At 40.0% G+C, this 19,252-nt stretch overlaps 1 protein-coding gene across 12 annotated transcripts in view; it reads right to left on the bottom strand.

Annotated features, from left to right (window-relative positions):
- LOC122564091 (peripheral-type benzodiazepine receptor-associated protein 1-like) overlaps nt 1-19,252 on the bottom strand; it is a 299,068-nt gene that overhangs the window by 206,119 nt on the left and 73,697 nt on the right. For 7 of the 12 annotated variants that reach the window (XM_043718637.1, XM_043718640.1, XM_043718639.1 and 4 more), the window contains exon 1: nt 11,963-12,468. The exons of 2 other annotated variants lie outside the window; for them this stretch is intronic. In XM_043718637.1, coding sequence (XP_043574572.1) covers nt 11,963-12,145 — 183 coding nt within the window. In that variant the 5' untranslated portion in view covers nt 12,146-12,468. Of the gene's footprint in view, nt 1-11,962; nt 12,470-19,252 lie in introns of those variants that run through there. 3 more of the 12 variants (XR_006315818.1, XM_043718638.1, XM_043718652.1) reach the window with 2 other exon arrangements.

The raw sequence follows: 19,252 nt of genomic DNA, 5'->3' as shown, positions 1-19,252 counted from the left end.
TGCAAACTCCACACAGTCAGTCGCCTGAGGCGGGAATTGAACCCGGGTCTCTGGCGCTGTGAGGCAGCAGTGCTAACCACTGTGCCACCGTGCCGCCCACCAATCAAAACCATTTCCTCTCACAGTATAAGGTCTCTCAGAAGTTGAGATGTTGATAAAGTATATTTTCTGAACCACATTGTGATGCTAGCAATGTCTTTCTTCAGGGCTTATAGTTGAGAATCAATGGCTACAGTAGATGCTCCCTCTTTCTTCATCCTGCCAACCCACATTAGAATTTACTGATGAACACCTCAATGGTATATCAAATTAAGACCTTTTGAAATTCCATTCATTCCTTACAATGGCTCCCAGTAACTGGCTCCTCAATTGCAAACTAGTACACTTTCAGAGTAGGGGACCACATAAGCTGGAGCATGTCTTCAAACATTAGCAGTCTTATTCACAATACACTTTCAACATGGAAAACCAGCCCAAAGCACTTCCACTATTCATTCTGGAGTGGCCACCCTCTGTTAAACCAATATCTCTAGGTGGCCAGGAGGCCCTAGCCCAGGGTCCTCAATTAGGAGGAAGGCTTATCCTCAAAATGCCTGATGGCTGAAGATCTGATAAGTCTTCCTTCCAAGAGTCAGCACAAGTATCTTAGCATCTGCCAGAATGGGAAGATTCTGCACTTGATCTTCTCTATTCAAAGAAATATAAAACAAATTCATGCAATCAGCCCACATATTTTAACCCTTTTTGTTCCAGTTTCATTCTGGTGAACCTGAATTGCACCCCTTCCAGGCTAACACATTTTTCCTAAGGTGTGGGGTCTAGAACTGTTTAAACAGAGTTATTTACCAATTTGCTTCCAAATCCTCAAGTCACCAACCTCAACCATTCACATTTAGATTAGATTAGATTAGATTACAGTGTGGAAACAGGCCCTTCGGCCCAACAAGTCCACACCGACCCGCCGAAGCGAAACCCACCTATACCCCTACATTTACCCCTTACCTAACACTACGGGCAATTTAGTATGGCCAATTCACCTGACCCTGCACATCTTTGGATGGTGGGAGGAAACCGGAGCACCCGGAGGAAACCCACGCAGACATGGGGAGAACGTGCAAACTCCACACAGTCAGTCGCCTGAGGCGGGAATTGAACCCGGGTCTCTGACGCTGTGAGGTAGCAGTGCTAACCACTGTGCCACCGTGCTGCCCACTTAAAATGGCCTGGAAATGGAATATGCTAACAAGTCAGCACACCATTTTCAAAAGGCCAATTTTCCAGTCCTGCCTCCAACATGAATCAAAAATTCTTCTTTATTGGTCATATTTGACCAACTTGAGCACAAACCAAGTATTCCTACTCTCTACTTCCTTGTACCTAACCAATCCCAATTCAAGATAATAGGTTGTCTCCAATTTCATGCTGTCTCATTTTCATTGTTTCTTCTGTGTAACCATACTGAATGCCTACTAAAGCTCAATATAAATAACATATATAGATACTCTTGCATCTATAACAGTGGTTTCTCAACTAATTCAACTAGGATTATTGTACATGATTTACACTTTACAAATCCAGGCTAGCTCTTTCTGATCAGTGCCCATTTGTCAAAATGCTCAGTCAGTCTAGCCCAGATCTTTAGGGAATTGGGCCAACAGCAGGATCATTTGCAAATGGTAGGTGATGTTTGATTCCAGTACTCCCACACTTATTCCCAGCTTTGGGCACTTCTGACAGCATGAGAAAAGGGCATGTGTAATAAGTACACACTCTCCACGTGAGACTTAGCTGACCCCACTGCAGGGGGAGCATCTTCTATCCCCTTGCAAGTTGCATGAAGTCACAATTACTTCTGCATGACTCGTTTGCGGCAGTTCAGGAATTGTGAATGGATGAGCTGGATTCTGAAAATTAAGTTCAAAAGGTCTTAGTTATGTCCCCAAGTCTCTTCCATGTTCACTTACGTTGCATGCATTGAGTCACAAAACCAATGAGTCATATAATAACATGTTAAGTGTTGAAATGCTGGGAATAGAAAATAGTCAGTCATCTTTATTTTTAAAAATGAAATTTTGTTTCTACAACACTGAAAGTGTCATTCAGACAGGAAAATTACAGTATCAATAACACACACTCACCATTTCACATTTCTTAACCTTGTCCAAATCTCTCTTGGGCAGTCCCTCAGGATAAACGATAACTTACTTTCACTCAAGTTCAATGGATTCTGAGATGGCTGACAAGTGGAATTTGATAGATTTAGTAGATGGGTTTTTTTGGAGGTTTCTGGGTTCCTTTTGGCACCTCAGGGTATCTCCACTGCAAGTTTCCGATGAAGTTTCTCAATGTGTTTGACGTGCCTTTCCAGGTAAATTGTTATCCGTTTTGGTTAATCATAAATTAGGGACTCCCTTGAGTTGACAGGAATGTTTGACCATCTGAAAGTATTTCCGCGATCCTCTATGTGGCTAATATAAATAACATATATAGATCACCCAGTGATGCTGATTTTAACTGATTAGCACCTTGGTTTTGGGCAAGTTGACTTGAGAGAAGATGCTGCTTCTGGATTGCTGTCCTCCCACTGGATTTGGAGGTTATTGTAAAGATGCCATTCATGGTATTTCTTCAATGCTTTGAGGTGCCTTCTGTTACCCAAACTTCTGGAGTACACAGGAACACAGGAATCAGTGAGGTACAGTAAACCATGACTATAGTTACAGGTTGAGATCCTGGTCCTCAACATTTTTTCCTCAGTGGACTGATGGCTGAGTTGGCACATTAGAGAGATATTGTCTATGTCAAGAGGAAGTGCCCCAAGATTCCTAAAGTTGCTTACATTAATCAATGGAAGAGATAATGTTCTGTGAGAACTGATTCAATGGTTGGAAAAGGACCTTAATTTTCCAGATATTTAGAGAAAGGTGCATTCTCTCAGATGCTTTGGAGAAGTAGTTGACAATGACCTGAAGTTTCTCAGTGAGCACAGATACAAGTAGCATCTATGTACCAAAGCTGTACCTCAATAACTGAGGTGGGAATAGTTTGCTTTTGGATTGAAGACAGCCCAGATTGATCAGTTTCCTATCTGATCAGTGGTTTATCCCCATGTCAGTCGATAATTTGTTGGAGGTGAAGTGCTTGACTGCAACAAGGAAAATAGAAAAGGAGTCGGTATAACAAAATGGCCTTGTTTGACCACAGTTTCCACAGAATTGAGATTTATGATGGCTCCATTAGTGAGGATCAGGAATTGCACATCATCATGGAGTAAATGTTGGTGACAATTTTTTGAGCACAGCCAAATCTGAGGAAGACACTTCACAAGCCTGTACAGTTCACAGTCAAAGTTTCGTGTGAGGTCAAAAAAGGCCGTGTACAGCAGTTGATGCAGCACTTTTGTTAAATTAACTGCACAATAATGATCATGTATGTGGTGCATCATGATGGGTAACAATTTAGGACACCTCAAATATCTGACTGTGAAGGAGTTCCTCAACCTTGAGGTGGTGGTTAAGGAAGATCTTGAAATGATCCTCCTTCAGGCAGAAAGCAGGGAGGCTCCTCTGCAATGACTGCAGTTGGATTTGTCACCCTTCTTAAGCATAGTCATAATCACAGTTCCTTTGAGACTCTCCAAACAGGGCTTTTCTTTCAGGTAAGGGATTTAAGGTTGTGCAATTGTGCCAGCAATGTTCATTTGTTCATTCACAATGAGGTAATTTGAAAGTTGTTTCAGTAGAAACAGATAAGCAGTATTCTGCATCCCTTGTCTGAGTTTCTATTTTGACAACTGATTACTGTTTTAACTTTGCTTGATTGACGTGTTTTTGTGTTGGCAAGCCATTTATTTCTAAGATGCCTTTGTCCATGTCTGAGCTTTTATTTGTACAAGATTAAAAAATGTAAAGTGGTTAAAATATTTGTATCTTTTAGTGCCCTGTCTCATTCACACCTTTATCAGGTTGGAGAAATGGAGTTCTTTACTCAAATAAAAAATTAATGGACAGGCCATGGAGGTGGCAATGAAGAGGGCCTGGAGACCATGGTAGGGCTTTGTAGGTCAAGGAAAGGGTATGGAGTTCTACAGAGAGTGGATGTATTTGAGAGGGTGTGAGTGATGAGGGCTAGAAGTCCTAATTGCATTTCATATAACTGGATCCAAGAGAATGGAGGTGGGCCTTCTAACCAGCCAACCACAGCAATCATCTCACCTTTGTGGCTGACCATGGTCAGCTCCCAGAGTCAGCCAGCTCAAATCTACCTCACCCTGCGGTCACTTTATTTCGCTAAACATTCCCCCTAACGAGGACCTTTAAATAAAGCCAGGTCTGTAGAGTCAGAAATTCTCCAACGCAAGTAACCTGTCACGGCAGTAAAATCCCAGCCCTCTGTCTCTAACAACGGTTTCAGAAGCATTTCGACAATAATGCTAGTCCAGTAGGCCTGTAACTTGACAGTTTCAAATCCAAATGAACAATTTGTATAACGTAATGGCTCTAGAAGGGCTACTATTGAAGAATGAATCAGATGGGATGGAGCTTAATTATGTCATATAGTCTTGGATGGGGAAATTGGGAGAAAAGATCCAGATCTCAAAGGAGAAAGGCGTACTATGTACTTCTCCAAATGGTTTTAGTAATAATGTCTAACCAGTTAATGTACAGATTTTTAATCAACCTGTTCAGGTGTGATATGAAACAACTCTGGAGTAAGTGGTACTCTACCGTGGGCCTTTGGCTCAAACATAGGGACACTACTACTTGCCACAAGAACCTTTAACCAGTTAATGTAAGTGTACCAGTTACTATTGCACAATAAACTGCACCATGTTAAAACAAGTGCCTCTTGTTACAATCCATGAATAACTGTAACTCCATCATTGTGAACTAAGTAATCCCTCCCAACCAGTCAAGGCAAAAGGAATGGTAGCAGCATCCTCCGCCCCACAAATACCACAGACAATTCCTTGAGAGAGATTTGGACGATTCTGACCAATGTGTCAACAATTTCTCTCACCTAATTCTTTTAGTACACTTTGAGTTATTTTTTAATGCAGAGGTAGATGGAGTTTTGATGAGCAAGAACGTGAAAGATTACTTTGGGAGGCAGGAATATAACATAAACTGATCGACCATGATCTTACTTATTAGCAGAGCACTTTACAAGGGCTGAGTGGCCTATTCCTGTGTCCAATTCACATGTTTATATGTTTGTATCAGTTAAAGATGTACTCTGCAAAACAGTATTTGCTGACACTTTCCTGCTACATGCTTCACGCATCACATTAACTGTGTTAGTAAATAATCCTGGCATGTTCAATCTCTCTCTCCATGCTTACGTACTGGAACAAATTCTCCCCTGTTCCATATGGAAGTGTGCCATGTGGTCACTCCATACCTCTGCCCGCATGTTGCAACATGTTAGCTTTTTCCTTTAGCATTGCTCAGCAGCAAATGAATTGTTCTCAGGAACATACTGTACACCAACAGATTGGAAATGTTCAAGGCACAGCCAACAAATACTTACCAGAAACAAGATAAATTCCTGGCGCAGTGGTAGCTGTAACACTCAACAGGCTTCAGAGCACAAATATTTTCAGAAATAATCGCTACAAATTGTGCTGTGTTTTAAGAAATCCTCGTAATATTACCTTCACTATATGCAGAGACTGAGAATTAGATCAACTTGGTACTAACTCCAGTCATGAGGTACCAGTATGAAGCACAAGTCCAGAAAAAGTAAAAAAATGCAAATTTCAGCACCAACTGAAAAACGTCTGTAACTTTCTTTTGAGGGCAGAAAAGGGTCGAAAGTTTATTACACTGTGTTTTGTATAATGTATCCCTTTAGAGAATTCAATGATGAAAATAATCAAAGGAAGTGCTCAGGACTGAGTCCAAGAGCATAAAGGAGCTGAATCAATGCCAGCACAGAACAGCACGGCACGGCACGGCACGGCAGGGCAGAGCATAAATACATTAAGTCCAAGGTTTTCCAACATCACTGCAATTTCAGCAATTAATGGTAAATTCAGCCCCTTAACTTTTAAGTAATCAACTCTATTATATTTGGCTCCATTTGCATTGCCTTTATTCAGCACTTCATTACGCAGGTACATTTACATCTTTGTTACTCAACTCTTCAGACCTGGCTAGAATCTTTACCTGCACTTATTTTCTTAAAAGTTCCAGCACAGTCCAGGGTCACTGCAAAAATTTAATTCTGCAATTCTCCCTGGGTGTTACCCCTCTATAAAATCTTGCTATACTGAATCTGGACCAAGATGGCAGTATCCATTTAGCACATTACATAATCTACATTACACTTCTGCCTAACATATATCCTATAGCTGACCTATTTTGTCTTTCACCTGCTATCTCACATTGCAGAATTTTTTTTTGTTTCAACTTACATCTGCCTTTCACTTGCCTTATTAGCGTTCTCACTGTCATTTCATTTATCCTCAACTGACCTTGTCTGTCATCTCGTTTCCATGCTCTCATTAATTTTGCTTCTTTGTGGTCTTTGAGTTGTATTTTTTCATCCCTCCAGCCTTCTAGCTACTTGTGCTTTTTAAATTAATTTTGATTAGATTTCCTACAGTGTGAAAACAGGCCCTTCAGCCCAACAAGTCCACATCAACCCTCCGCAGAGTAGCCCACCCAGACCCATTTCCGTCTGACTCATGTACCTAACACTATGGGCAATTTAGCATGGCCAATTTACCTGACCTGCACATCATTGGAATGTGGGAGGAAACCTAAGGAAACCCACGCAAACAGGGGGAGAATGTGCAGCAGACAGTCACAGTCACAGGCTGGAATCAAATCTGAGTCCCTGGTGCTGTGAGGCAGCACTGCTAACCACTGAGCCACCATGTCACCAAAATGCTGTTCAGCCAAGGTGGCATTCTATTCTTTCCTCTTTTTTTCTGATTGGCACACATTCCACATTGTTTAAAAAATTAATTGAAAATTTAGTTATGTTTTACTTTTCAGGTTCTGAAAACAAGTCTTCTTACGACTCCAGAAGTTTGCACTGATTCTTATGGTGGTGTTGTGACTAATATTACAGTTTGAAATGAAACTGCAACACAATTACCAGAGCCCTAGAACTCATCAATGTTTAGCCTATTACAAGTCATATTGGATTATCACTTCCAAATCTTTCAACAATGTCCTCCCACAATCTCTTCAAAGAATCATTAGGATTCAATGAGTATTTTCACTGAAGAGAAAAATAAAGGACTACTCTGAAAGGTCCAAGAAACATACTCGGAGTCCAGTTGCAATAGTCAAGTGGTGTCTTTATTATGCATCTGGGGAGCCAACGCTCAACAGTCCAGGCATTTCTCCACCAAGGTTCAAACCAGCACAGTTTATATAAGTTTTCATTATCAGTTACAACTTAATAGTATTAGGTGGTCAAGGGCCACACCCATGTGGTAATAATTGTGTTCCTATACGGTAATTGCAATGCAGAGACTTGGTATTCTGTAAATAATGTATATGTATTTTACTTAAAAAGGTTGAGGAGGTGAATTGGTGTGATTTGGGACCATCAGACAATGTGACAATGGCTTTCCCCATTCCTTAAATATGTTATCTTGTGCATTCTTTTTGTGTCTCCCATTTCTTATTCAGGGTAAGCTGCATCATTATTCATATATGCTTTGGCACCCTAGCTGCTGGTTGTGACTGGCACTCGAAAATAAATTTTGTACCTTCAACTCAAACATTTATCTCCATAGCAAGAGGACATAATGTATTTCAGAAAGAGAAAGAAAATGAAATTTAAATTAAATTATCGGTGAGAAGGAGTTTGGCAAAGTAGGGAGAAAGTGACGTTGCAGAGGTCAGTCTTGCAGAGGGGCTTCACATAGATGTTCAAAGAAAGGCACACTCAGTTGCATGGAAGGGACTCCGAGGAAGATATGGTAAGAGAGACATTCACATCTGTGGTCCAAGAAAGGAAGCTTCCTCGAGAAGGAAAGTTTCACCAAAGCATAAAATTCCCAAAGAATTGTTGCTAAAAGTAAATATAGAGAACAAGATGTTTATTATATTTTATAAAAGCGTTGGGCTTGGGATGGGACTGGGCAGGGCAGGATGTTTCTCAAGAAATAGTGCCGGAATGGAAGCTGTACAATAATTAAATAAACAACTGAATTTGGGAATTGGAAGTCCAACTTCAAAATTTGTAGTTGACACCAAATTAGGAGCAAAGTTAACAAAGATGAGAACTTCAAACAACTTGCAGAAGGGGTAAATGGGAAATGCATTTTAATCAGGACAAGTGTCAGGTCACATAGTTTGATCGGAAAAGTAAGAAAGCTACATATGCTTGGGAAAATAAATCTAAATGAGATGGAGAAACAATGAACTCTTGGAATACACATTTGCAAATCATTAAAAATGGCAAATGTTAAAAAAGGCCACAAAAATTATAACAAAAGCACTAGTGTTCAATTTTCAAGGAACAGAATTGAAATACAATAAAGTAACATTCAAATTGATTTTATTAGACAAAAGTTGAAGAACTGAATAATGCAGTGTTTTTCAACCCACAGTCCATAAAGGGTTCTCATCCAAATGACTTGAAAATTGTGTGGAACCATTTAGAGTCATTCATTTGAAAACTAAATCAATTCTTAATTGCGGGCGGCACAGTGGCTCAGTGGTTAGCACTGGTGCCTCACAGCACCAGGGACCCAGGTTTGATTCCAGCCTCGGGCAACTGTCTGTATGGAGTTTGCTCATTCTCTCGTGTCTGCTTAGGTTTCCTCCAGGTGCTCCGGTTTCCTCCCACAGTCCAAACATGTGCAGGTTAGGTGAGTTGGCCATGCTAAATTGGCCACAGTGTTCAGGGATGTGCAGGTTAGGTGCATTAGTCAGGGTTAAACCGAGAGTAATAGGGGAATGGGTCTGGATTACTCTTCGGAGGGTTGGTGTAGACTTGTTGGACTGAAAGGCCTGTTTCTATACGAGGGATTCTAAATTCTTAACAAAAAGAAACTTCTTTAATTTAATGGAAATTCAAAATGTTCACATTTTTGTTATATCTAATACTGTATATGGCAGTGGGAGGGAAAGGGAAGTTCCACAGATTTTCACAATACATTATAAGATTCCTTATTAAAAAAAATTGAAAACAATGTGTTCACATCTGATCTCGAAATAACATAAAAAACTGAAAAACTGAAGAAGGCAAAAATAGATATACAAGAATGATTGCAGAACTGAGACGTTATAATTGTCAAGAAAGATTGGATAGGAGATGTTAATAGCATTAAATAAAGCAGAATTAGAGATATTCCATATTAAGCATAAACAACAACTTAGACAACTGGACCTGTGGTCTGTCTGTATTCTATAAATTCTATGTAATTTTATTTAACAAATTCATATATCCAGCTGATAACAGAAACTGATTTTGAAAGCTTGTTATGCTGTAATTACAATCGCCAACCAACAGTGACACTACAAAATCTCCATTGATGGCAGAATACAATTATTGTATACAAGCATTCAAATGCAAATATGGGAATTTATTGTGGAAAAAGCTGATAGAAGTTAGATATAAATACAAGATTTCCAATACATTGATACATGTTCAATTACATAACATCTTCAAAATAATATTGTTTATCAACCTTCAATGTTTATTGATGGAAAGCTCATTAGAACAGTCAAAGCATGCACACCTAAAGCAACCAGTAAACAAACTCACCTATATGTCTATACGACACAGGGATTCAAACCATTTGTTAATAACTCTCACCTAAAGAGAATGTCACATAGATTTAACCTATTACCCTACTTAATTAGCTTCCGAACCAATAGGTTAACTGTAAACTCATTTACCATGTGAGGAATTGAGGATGAGATCTACTTTAAAGCTAATTCAATAGAGACCAGTGCTGAAGTGCATGAATGCAGATTTGGATGAAAACCATGTGTTCATGGATTGTAAATAAAGACTGCTAGCATCAAAACTTTCAGCAATATATATATTCCAAAACACATGTTTCCATACAAGTAAACATATATGCCCCTGAATGGCTTCAAAAATTCACACCAATAACTGTATCACAATGTTTCCTCTGAGCGTTCTTAAGCCGGCTCAAGTTACCTCATTTCATTCAGCAGAAACAGATACAGTATACACATTTCCCCAGGGAGTACTTTCACCAGACACAGAGAAAGAGCCCGTCACTACTCATAAATCCATTGGTATTGCCTTGTTTAAGAAGCTGCATAATGTATGCAATAAAGCATACAACTGCAGTGTACTGCAAAAACAGGAGACTGCAAGATATGACAGGGAATGCTGATGCAACCAGACAGAGACGAGGACAGGAATTGCAATACGTCACTACTGGCTTGAAGCTTTAGTCTGAAATGGGGGTAACAGCAATTGAACCCCAATTTGGCATTCAACAGTGCTTTTTCAGCAAGGTACCACGCTGGTACTCTTTCCATTTCTGGTTGTAGGTTTCAAAAACCTGGACTATGCTTAATCATTCATCTGAGGTTAATGCATCAAAAAAAGAGGATAAACCCAACAGACAGATAATATAATTATATCTATATATAATTCAGTACAAGTATAGTGTCAGTAGTATACAGAAAATGTCTTATTATCTCAATGCTGTAATTAAGGAGGTCAGATGCCATCATGAAATCAATGCAGGAAGAAAGCTCCAGTGTATAATAGCAAACATCACAAATACAGAGAGACTGTAGAGGATATTTCTGTTTTTACTCTCTTTGATATTGCTTCTTTTATCAAAGGCATATACCAAGGCTGATGCAGGAAATTCAGCCACACTAGCCTGACTTCACCATTCAATGAGATCATGGCTGATCTATGACCCAACTCCAGATACCTGTCTTTGGCCCATAGTCTTGAATACATTTGGTATTTTAATAGGCACAAATCAATGACTGAAACATTCTATTTATTACCTCCACTCTGAAGGATGATATTGTGATATAATCATTATAGATCCACCAAATTTAGTCTTCATTAACTAAGAGAAAGCACAGAAAATACATATTTCTGTATAATATACACAGAAACCGCAGCAGATATTAAAATCTTCTGAATGATACCAGATTTCTTGACAGTACAGTTTTCATAATGAATTGTGACGTACAGTTAATTGATTAATATGCTGCGCAATATTATTCCTCTGTACGTTCCTCCTGTATTAGCATGGCTTTTTAAGGGCAGTCCAGTCCATTTTGGGCTGCAATGGCTATTCTAATTACAGCATCATCTTTTAAAATGACACTACTTTGTCGACCTACTGTCGGGAGGGTTGTGGACTCTGTATCACTGCCCAGCGGCTTTTCTATCGAAGTGAGACAGCATTCAGGTGAAAACTATGACCTGTCCGAATCAACGTCATCAGCAATAGGCAAAAATAGCAAAAGCACTTAAAAATCATAGAATGGTTAAAGACAGAAATGCACACACTGAATAGTTACTGTGTTAACCTAAAAGTGTTGGGCTGTCTTCACTAATATACTGCAGAGTGTGTTAAAAGTATACCTTACACTTAATACCATTCAGTTTGCTTTTACGAGAGACATTGGCAGAAATTGTGGTTTAACATTGCTGTAAAGGGTCAGCAGTGATCTACACAGACAGCTGTAATATTTAATGGGGGGGGGGGCACGGCATTCCCTTTTTAAGTAATGATGCAATGACATTGTCACAGTTCTGCAATGGTTTCCTGTTTATGGACGTCAACCAGTTCCCTCCGAGTGCCCAGGAACGAGAAGCGGTCACTTTGAACTGAATTTGTCCTCAGTGCTTGCTTCAGACCAGCTTTGCGCAGTCCCCTGCAGCTGGGGCACTCAAACATACAACAGTTCAAACCCCGACAGCAACCATGTGATGCGAACCTGTCAGTCACATCTGCAGCCCAGCTTTGGCCATACACCGCTCTTACCTGCTGGAAAGCCTCCATTTCCCATCCGTTCATGTTCTGACACAATGAGCGGTGTCCTGGTGCCCCCTCGCTAGTGACAAAGGGATGTTGCGATGCTGACCGCCTCTCCTCCTCTGTCTGTGCTTCCATCCCGGGCTCTGAAGTGAAAAAGCTGCTCACAGCTCCTGGATCAGCTGCCAGCATCCACCGATCCCATCATCAACACAAATCTGTCATACATCAAGCACACAACTCCAGGGTGATTCTTCCCCCCTCCAGTTAGTAACACAAAGGGCAGCAATCTACAGTTTCTATAGAGACGTGAGTCTGGCTTGTGAACCGTATATTTGAATCTGGCTCAACGACACAGCAGGTTCCTCACAGCCAGCCAGTGTACATCAGATCAGCCTGTTTATTCAGCAGCCTCCCATCCATCAATAGACATGCTGCTCCTTCAGCCACAGCGTTGTGAAGGTCCAAGCTGCACTGCAGTGTCAGAGATGTACCTGCTATGCTATTGCTTCCCTATTTGGAACAAATCAACGTTAAAACCCACCACTTCAGAGCCACCTTCTGCAATCCACCAATCCAGTGCTCCTCTCCGGGCTGGCCTATCAGCAGGCAGTGTGTGCCCGTTGCCTGGGTTACAGTATTAGAATGTTGTGTTTGCTATTGATTAGAGAGGTTAGCACACAGCAATCGTGAAACAGCCCTCAGCACACTTCAGAAATGATCCGAGTCACCGTAACCATCCCCCTGCCAAGATCTGAAAGAATAGCATAGTCCGCTGTGCAGTCCTGAAAGAGGGCACTTGAAAGCAAATTTAATCCCCAGGTGACAACCTGCAACAAACACTGGAAACTTATCGGCCGTTCACAGACTGTGGGGCAGGCCAGCATCAACATTCATCCACAGCAACCCATCACTTCATGTGGACTGCTGGGACTTCTCAGCAGCAACTGAATAAAAATGAACTTATAGCAACGACAAGATCAGTATTCTGTCCATGGCGTACTCTCAAATAATTCCGATTAATTAAAGACTTTTTTTTCCAAACTGAAATAATTTATACAACTTCAGGTGAAAGAGGATTTGCTCTTTCAGGTTGCAGGAATAACCCACTGTAAATTCTCAGCTGGCAGTTTTCCTCACAAACAAACTTTAGTCCACTAAACCATAATCAGCAAGCTTGCTGTTTCTGCTCATCTCTCAGTAATGCTGCTGTTAAAATGTAACTGGGAAGTGGACGAATGAATGGCCTCATGTACACACTTTCCACAGAGAAGCAGACAAACTTTGCACAATACATACTAAACTCTCAACATATCTACTGAATAATACACATTGAGTTTCAGTCCAACAGATCAGTTCTGCTCATGCTCCACATGAGCAAGCCATCTCATAACATAAAAACATAAGAACTAGGAGCACGAGTACGCCACCTGACCCTCAAGCCTACTCCGCCATTCAATAAGATCATGGCTGATCTTTTCATGGATTCAGCTCCACTTACCCGCCCTCTCAACAGAACCTTTAATTCCTTTATTGTTCAAAAAATATCCATCTTAGCTTTAAAAATGTTTTCTGAACTAGCATCAACTACTTCAGTGGACAGGGAATTCCAGAGATTGTCCACCTTACTCGTAATGTCTTCATAGAATTCCAAAAGATTTGTTAAGCATGATTTGCCCTTCATGAACACATGCTGTGTCTGCCTAATGAGACAATTTCTATCTAGATGCCTTGCTAGATCTTCCTTGATAATAGACTCAAGCATCTTCTCCAATACAGAAATTAAGCTAATCGGTCAATAATTCCTCATCTTTTGTCTACCTTCCTTTTTAAATAGTGGCATCACATTCATTATCTTCCAGTCTGCTGGAACTGCCCCAGAGTCCAACAAAGTTTGGAAAAGTACCAAAAGTGCACTTGCTATTTTTCCTGCTATCTCTTTTAGCACCCTGGGATGTATTCCATCAGGGTCAGGAGACTTATCTATCCTTAGCACCATTATCTTGCCCAACACTACCTCTTCAGTAATAACGATTGTTTCCAGGTCCTCACCTACCTTTGTCTCTTTGTCAATTACTGGCATGTTATTGGTGTTCTCCACTGTGAAGACTGATATAAAATACCTGTTCAATGCCTCAGCCATTTCATCATATCCCATAACTAAATGCCTCTTCTCATCCTCTTAAGGACCAACATTCACTTTAGCCACTTTTTTATTTAATATATTTATAGAAACTTTTGCTATCTATCTTTATATTCTGTGCTAGTTTTTTCTCATGTTCTATCTTACTTTTCTTTTTGTGGCTTTCTGTTGTCCTTTAAAGTTTTCCCAATCTTCTAGTTTCCTGCTGTTCTTGGCCACTCTGTACGCCTTCACTTTCAATTTGATAGCCTTCCTTATTTCCTTGGACACCCATGACAAACTACCCCTTTTCTTACTGTCCTTCCTTTTCACTGGAATATATTTTGCTGAGCACTTTGAAAAATTGCTTTCAAAGTCTTCCACTGCTCATCAACTGGCCCACCATAAAATCTTTGTTTCCAGTCTACTTTAGCCAAGTCGTCCCTCATTCTACAGATGAAGTAACCTACTTCATCTACTCTTAGCTGCATCCTCTTCTACTGTAGACTCATGTACCTCGCTTCCCCTTGAAGGTATATATTCTATCCACCTCAACCATTCCATGTGGTAGCAAGTTCCCAATAAGAGGAGTCACTCCTTACATATTAGTTAGACCACAAATTGAATTCCACTTCTGTTGAATTTAACATAACTGTCCTGCTTTTAAATTCTATTCTAAAATGAACAAATTGTATTTTAGGGCCTTTACATGTCTTGTTAATTTAATGTTTTTAATGTGTACCTGCAGATTTCTTTGCTTTGTTTCATCATTTCGACTGATTTTCCAAAGAGTCCATGCGCATGTCATATATGTATATATACTGATCATGTTTCAGGTAGACAGTATACGCAAAATGCATTGGCAAAGCAACACATTCAGTGCTCATTGCACAAATAAACTAACACAGGAAAAAAAATTACATTATATTAGCGCTTCCACATTTTCAATTTTTCATGATAGAAACTATCCCGCAGTCACAGTAGACAAATAGAAGAGGTTGGAGAGGGTAGACAAATAGAAGCATGTCAGAGAGCATAAGGATAGCTCAGAAGCAGCTACGAGACTATCCAAAGAAGGATGCCTACACTGAAATCAGATGTTAACAAATGATAGGGGTAGACCTAAAAATTATCAATAGCATCTTAGATGCTCTATTTATTAGATGAAAATGCCAATAATAAATTTTAAAGGCCAAAATCCAAGACAAATATATCCAAAACTGAGAAACAATTGGTTCTCAATGTTTAATAATAAATAGCTTTTTATTCCTTATCAATAATTTCCTCACTTTCTTATCAACAGACAGAAAACAGGCCAGCATGTTTTCTATTAATGGGTACAGCATCTCACCAATATCATTTGCCTGAGAGAACTTCACAACATTGAAGCACAATTTTTACAATATTACAATTTAAATCATTATTTGTTAACAGAAGGCAAATAAATATTAAAATCTCACAGCTTGAGAAACATGCCTTTATAGCTTTCAACTCCTATTGATGCATAGCTGTCACTCTTGGAACACAGGAGGGTTCAAGAGAGAAGTAATGTATCATTCATTCCTGGGAGTCTGTTCTCACATTCAATGACAACTTAGGGAAATATTGTTATGTTAAAGGTAATTTATAAGTACATGTTCTTCTTGTTACTGTATTCATATGTGACCTGTGCCTTATAATTCCCTTTGGTTGACAAAAAGAATCCATCTCAAATTTAAAATTAATGAGCATCTACCGCTTTTTCCAATAGTTCTATTTTTCTATATTTTTTTCTGTGAAGCATGTTTCCTGACAACTCTCCTAAATGGCTTGCCTTTGATTTATAAGCCATGTCCTTTGCCCTAGATTCCTTCAACAATGGAAGGCATTTCTTTCTATCTACCATTCCATGTTCTTTCAAAATCGTAACAACCCAACAGTTACTTTTACTTTTAGCCTTTTACTCATTCCAAAGGCAATGGGCTGGATTTTCATCAAAGAGGAAGAAAATGATAAACTTCTGAATTTGATAGATATATCCTCTTTTAAAAATTATTCTGCCCACCATAGTTTTGTTCCAGGAAGGTGTGAATGGAATGGAGTTAAGTCTAGTGCCTCTGATGGCAGGCCAAAACAGCAATGGAGATAAGCAAATGGCATGGCTAACAAATTAGAAAACCTGCCTCTATTTGTTGAGACATCAGTCCAGTTTCAATGATGAATATCAATCTCTCAGACTTTCTTCCCTACTTGCAGCCCCCATGGTCCTCCATCCCCTTCCACATGTCCTCATGCTCCTCACATTCCATTCCCCCATAATCCTCCATGATACTCCATGTTTCTCCATATCCTCCACCTAATGCCACAAATTTCCCATGATCCTCCACACCTACCCATATGAATGTAGCATTCAGCTAACACTCATGTATTTGAAATAGCCATGTATTTGAAATAAAATGAAAAAAAAGCTCAGAACAATCTAATATCATTGCCACTCAAATACAGTTCATACTAAAAATGATATTTCATAAAAACCGTTGAAATAATAAATCCTCTTTGAGTGGTTAACCTGTTGCAAAAATAAACAAACATCTGTTTCACTAACCACAACAAAGACCTTTAACTCCTTTAATAGTCTCTTATAACCATCAATCTCATTTGCTGCTATTGAGATAACAGGTCCTGGAACTGTGGAAACTTGGCAAAGTAATTGTAATAGCTAGAGATTTCAAAATAAATCACTAAGCTCCCAATAATGAAGCTTTTAAAATTGCAAAAATGGCTGGCTACATTTTTTTCTTTAAGATTGCCTATGAATCATCTTACTCAAGGAGCGGATAATTTTGTTTTTCTCCAAGTGAGAGCTGCAGTCCACCTTTATTCTCAATTTTACGGGCTGGAGAGATTTACACTTAAAGTTTCCACGCAGTGTTTCCCTCAGTTTTGAATGCAGAACAGACATTTCTCAACATGCAAGTGTGCTAATGCATTTCAGCACTTATACAATAATTGTCAAAGTGATAGTCAACTTAGCTTGAAAGGGCGCACTCCTATAACGAATCAATGCAGAAGAAAAAACACAGCGAGCCTCTAACCATTGAAACTGAAAGAATGAAGTTTTATTGTACTTTTTGAAATTCATCATGAGATGTGGACATCACTAGTAAAGCCAGAATTTATTGCCCATCCATCACTGACATGAAACTAAGTGCCTTGCTGACCTATTTCAGAGGGTAATGAAGAGTCAACTACATTGCTGTGAAGTCACAGGTAGGTCAGACCAGGAAAGGATGGCAGATTCCAAGCCTAAAGAACACTGGAGAACAGAATCATTTTTTAATGAAAATCAAGACTCTTATTGATGTGTTGGATGTAGGTTTGCTTGCTGAGCTGAAAGGTCCATTTTGTTACCTGACTAGATAACAGCTTTAGTGGGCCTCATGGGAAGCAATGCTGAAAATTCCTGCTTTCTATTTATATGTTTGGGTTTCTTTGGGTTGGTGTTGTCATTTCCTGTGATGATGTTATTTCCTGTGGTGAAGTCACTTCCTGTTCCTTTTCTCAGGGGGGTGGTAGATGGAGTCTAATACATCAAAGTCCATTGAAGATGTTACCTAGTAAGGTAATGAAACATCTGGAAGCGAACTTTTCAGCTCAGCGAGCAAACCTACATCCAACACATCAACCTGAGCTACAAATCTTCTCAAAACTCTCACTGATGTGCCATAATCAGATTTGAACCTATGTCTGCAGAACATTACACACATTACACAGAAACAGCTGGAGAAAGCGTTCTCTCCATAGAGTTTCTCCAACTGTTTCTGTCTTTCTTTCAGATTTCCAGCATCTGCTGTTCTTTGCTTTTTGGTTACAGTTTAGAACAAGAAGTTCTGCTCCACTCTCCAACAGAATTTCCATTCTTATCTTTCTTCTTGTTCACCATCGTCAATTTTGTTGCCACTCCTAGTGTTTGACAAGGAATTTGTCAAAACTTGCTTCCACAGTCATATAACAATTCTCAGTGGCTGCCTCTGGCTCAGACTCACTCCACATGGATACCAAATTAAGTTTCATCCTTGGTGTTTTGAATCCATCCAGGATCACACACATCTCCCTGATGTACAACACTCCTCAGATAGCTGCTGTGGCTACATCCTGAGATCCACACTCTCTGCCATATGCAAACTCTCAACCTCTCCTTCCATCAGCACTGGCTCATGTTGGCTCAGAGCTGGCCTACCCCCCAGTTCCACTTCATTCTCCAGCTCATTCAACATTCTAATAAGAAAGTTTTTCTTTTCCTTTCAGGCATTAAGGTACACAAGCAGCAACAACTCAGTGATATTTATACACGTCTGGAACCTTCCTTCACTCCCCTTCCCTGTGTCTCCATCCCTCCTTCTAACCCCACCCCATGTTTACTATCCCATCTCAACTTTTGCTCTCTGATACTGAATGTCTTGTAATTAGCAAAGGTCTTAGTTTCATTCCTCTGCACCCACCTCAACGAATTTTGGGACATGACACTGAACTCTTCTTTATTCATCCTCATCTCTGTGCCTATTTCTTTGGAAAGGGAGTCCTCTCCAGAACCTTTCACTCACATTCAACACTCTCCCTCCACCGAGGGAACTTTCCCTCTGTCTCTTGCCTGCTCCCGACCTGTTTGTCAAGACCTGTCGATGTGATACTGGTTGCCTCAATTTCTCTGTCCCCCTCACTCATTCAAACCCTATCTCCCTCTGAACTGACTGCATTCATGCTCTCAGATCCAACCCAGACTTTGTTATCAAGCCTACCGAGGAGGGTGATGCTGTTCTTATCTGGTGTGCTGACCTCTACATTGCAGATGCTGAGCGCCAGCTTTTGGCCATTTCCTTCTATCTCCCCCGGACCATGACACCGCCATCTAACACAAGACCATTGTGTCCACAATAGTAACTAATATTATTGCATCTGGTGGTCTCCTCACCACAGCCACCAGGCTCATATTGCCCCAAGTCTGTACAGCCTGCTTCCACCTCCTTCCCAGCTCTGCTTTCTCTCCACAGATGCTGCCATATCTGCTGAGCTTTTCCAACTATTTCCACTTTTCTTTCAATTTCCAAAACGCACAGTTCTTTATTTTCTTGTTCCCATAGAACATGAGCCTGGGGTTCTGGATTACTAATCCAGTAATATTACCATGACACACCATT

The sequence above is a fragment of the Chiloscyllium plagiosum genome, chromosome 28 (assembly GCF_004010195.1).
Source record: "Chiloscyllium plagiosum isolate BGI_BamShark_2017 chromosome 28, ASM401019v2, whole genome shotgun sequence".
Classification (NCBI taxonomy): Eukaryota; Metazoa; Chordata; class Chondrichthyes; order Orectolobiformes; family Hemiscylliidae; genus Chiloscyllium; species Chiloscyllium plagiosum.
This window is presented reverse-complemented; position numbering and strand designations above follow the sequence as displayed.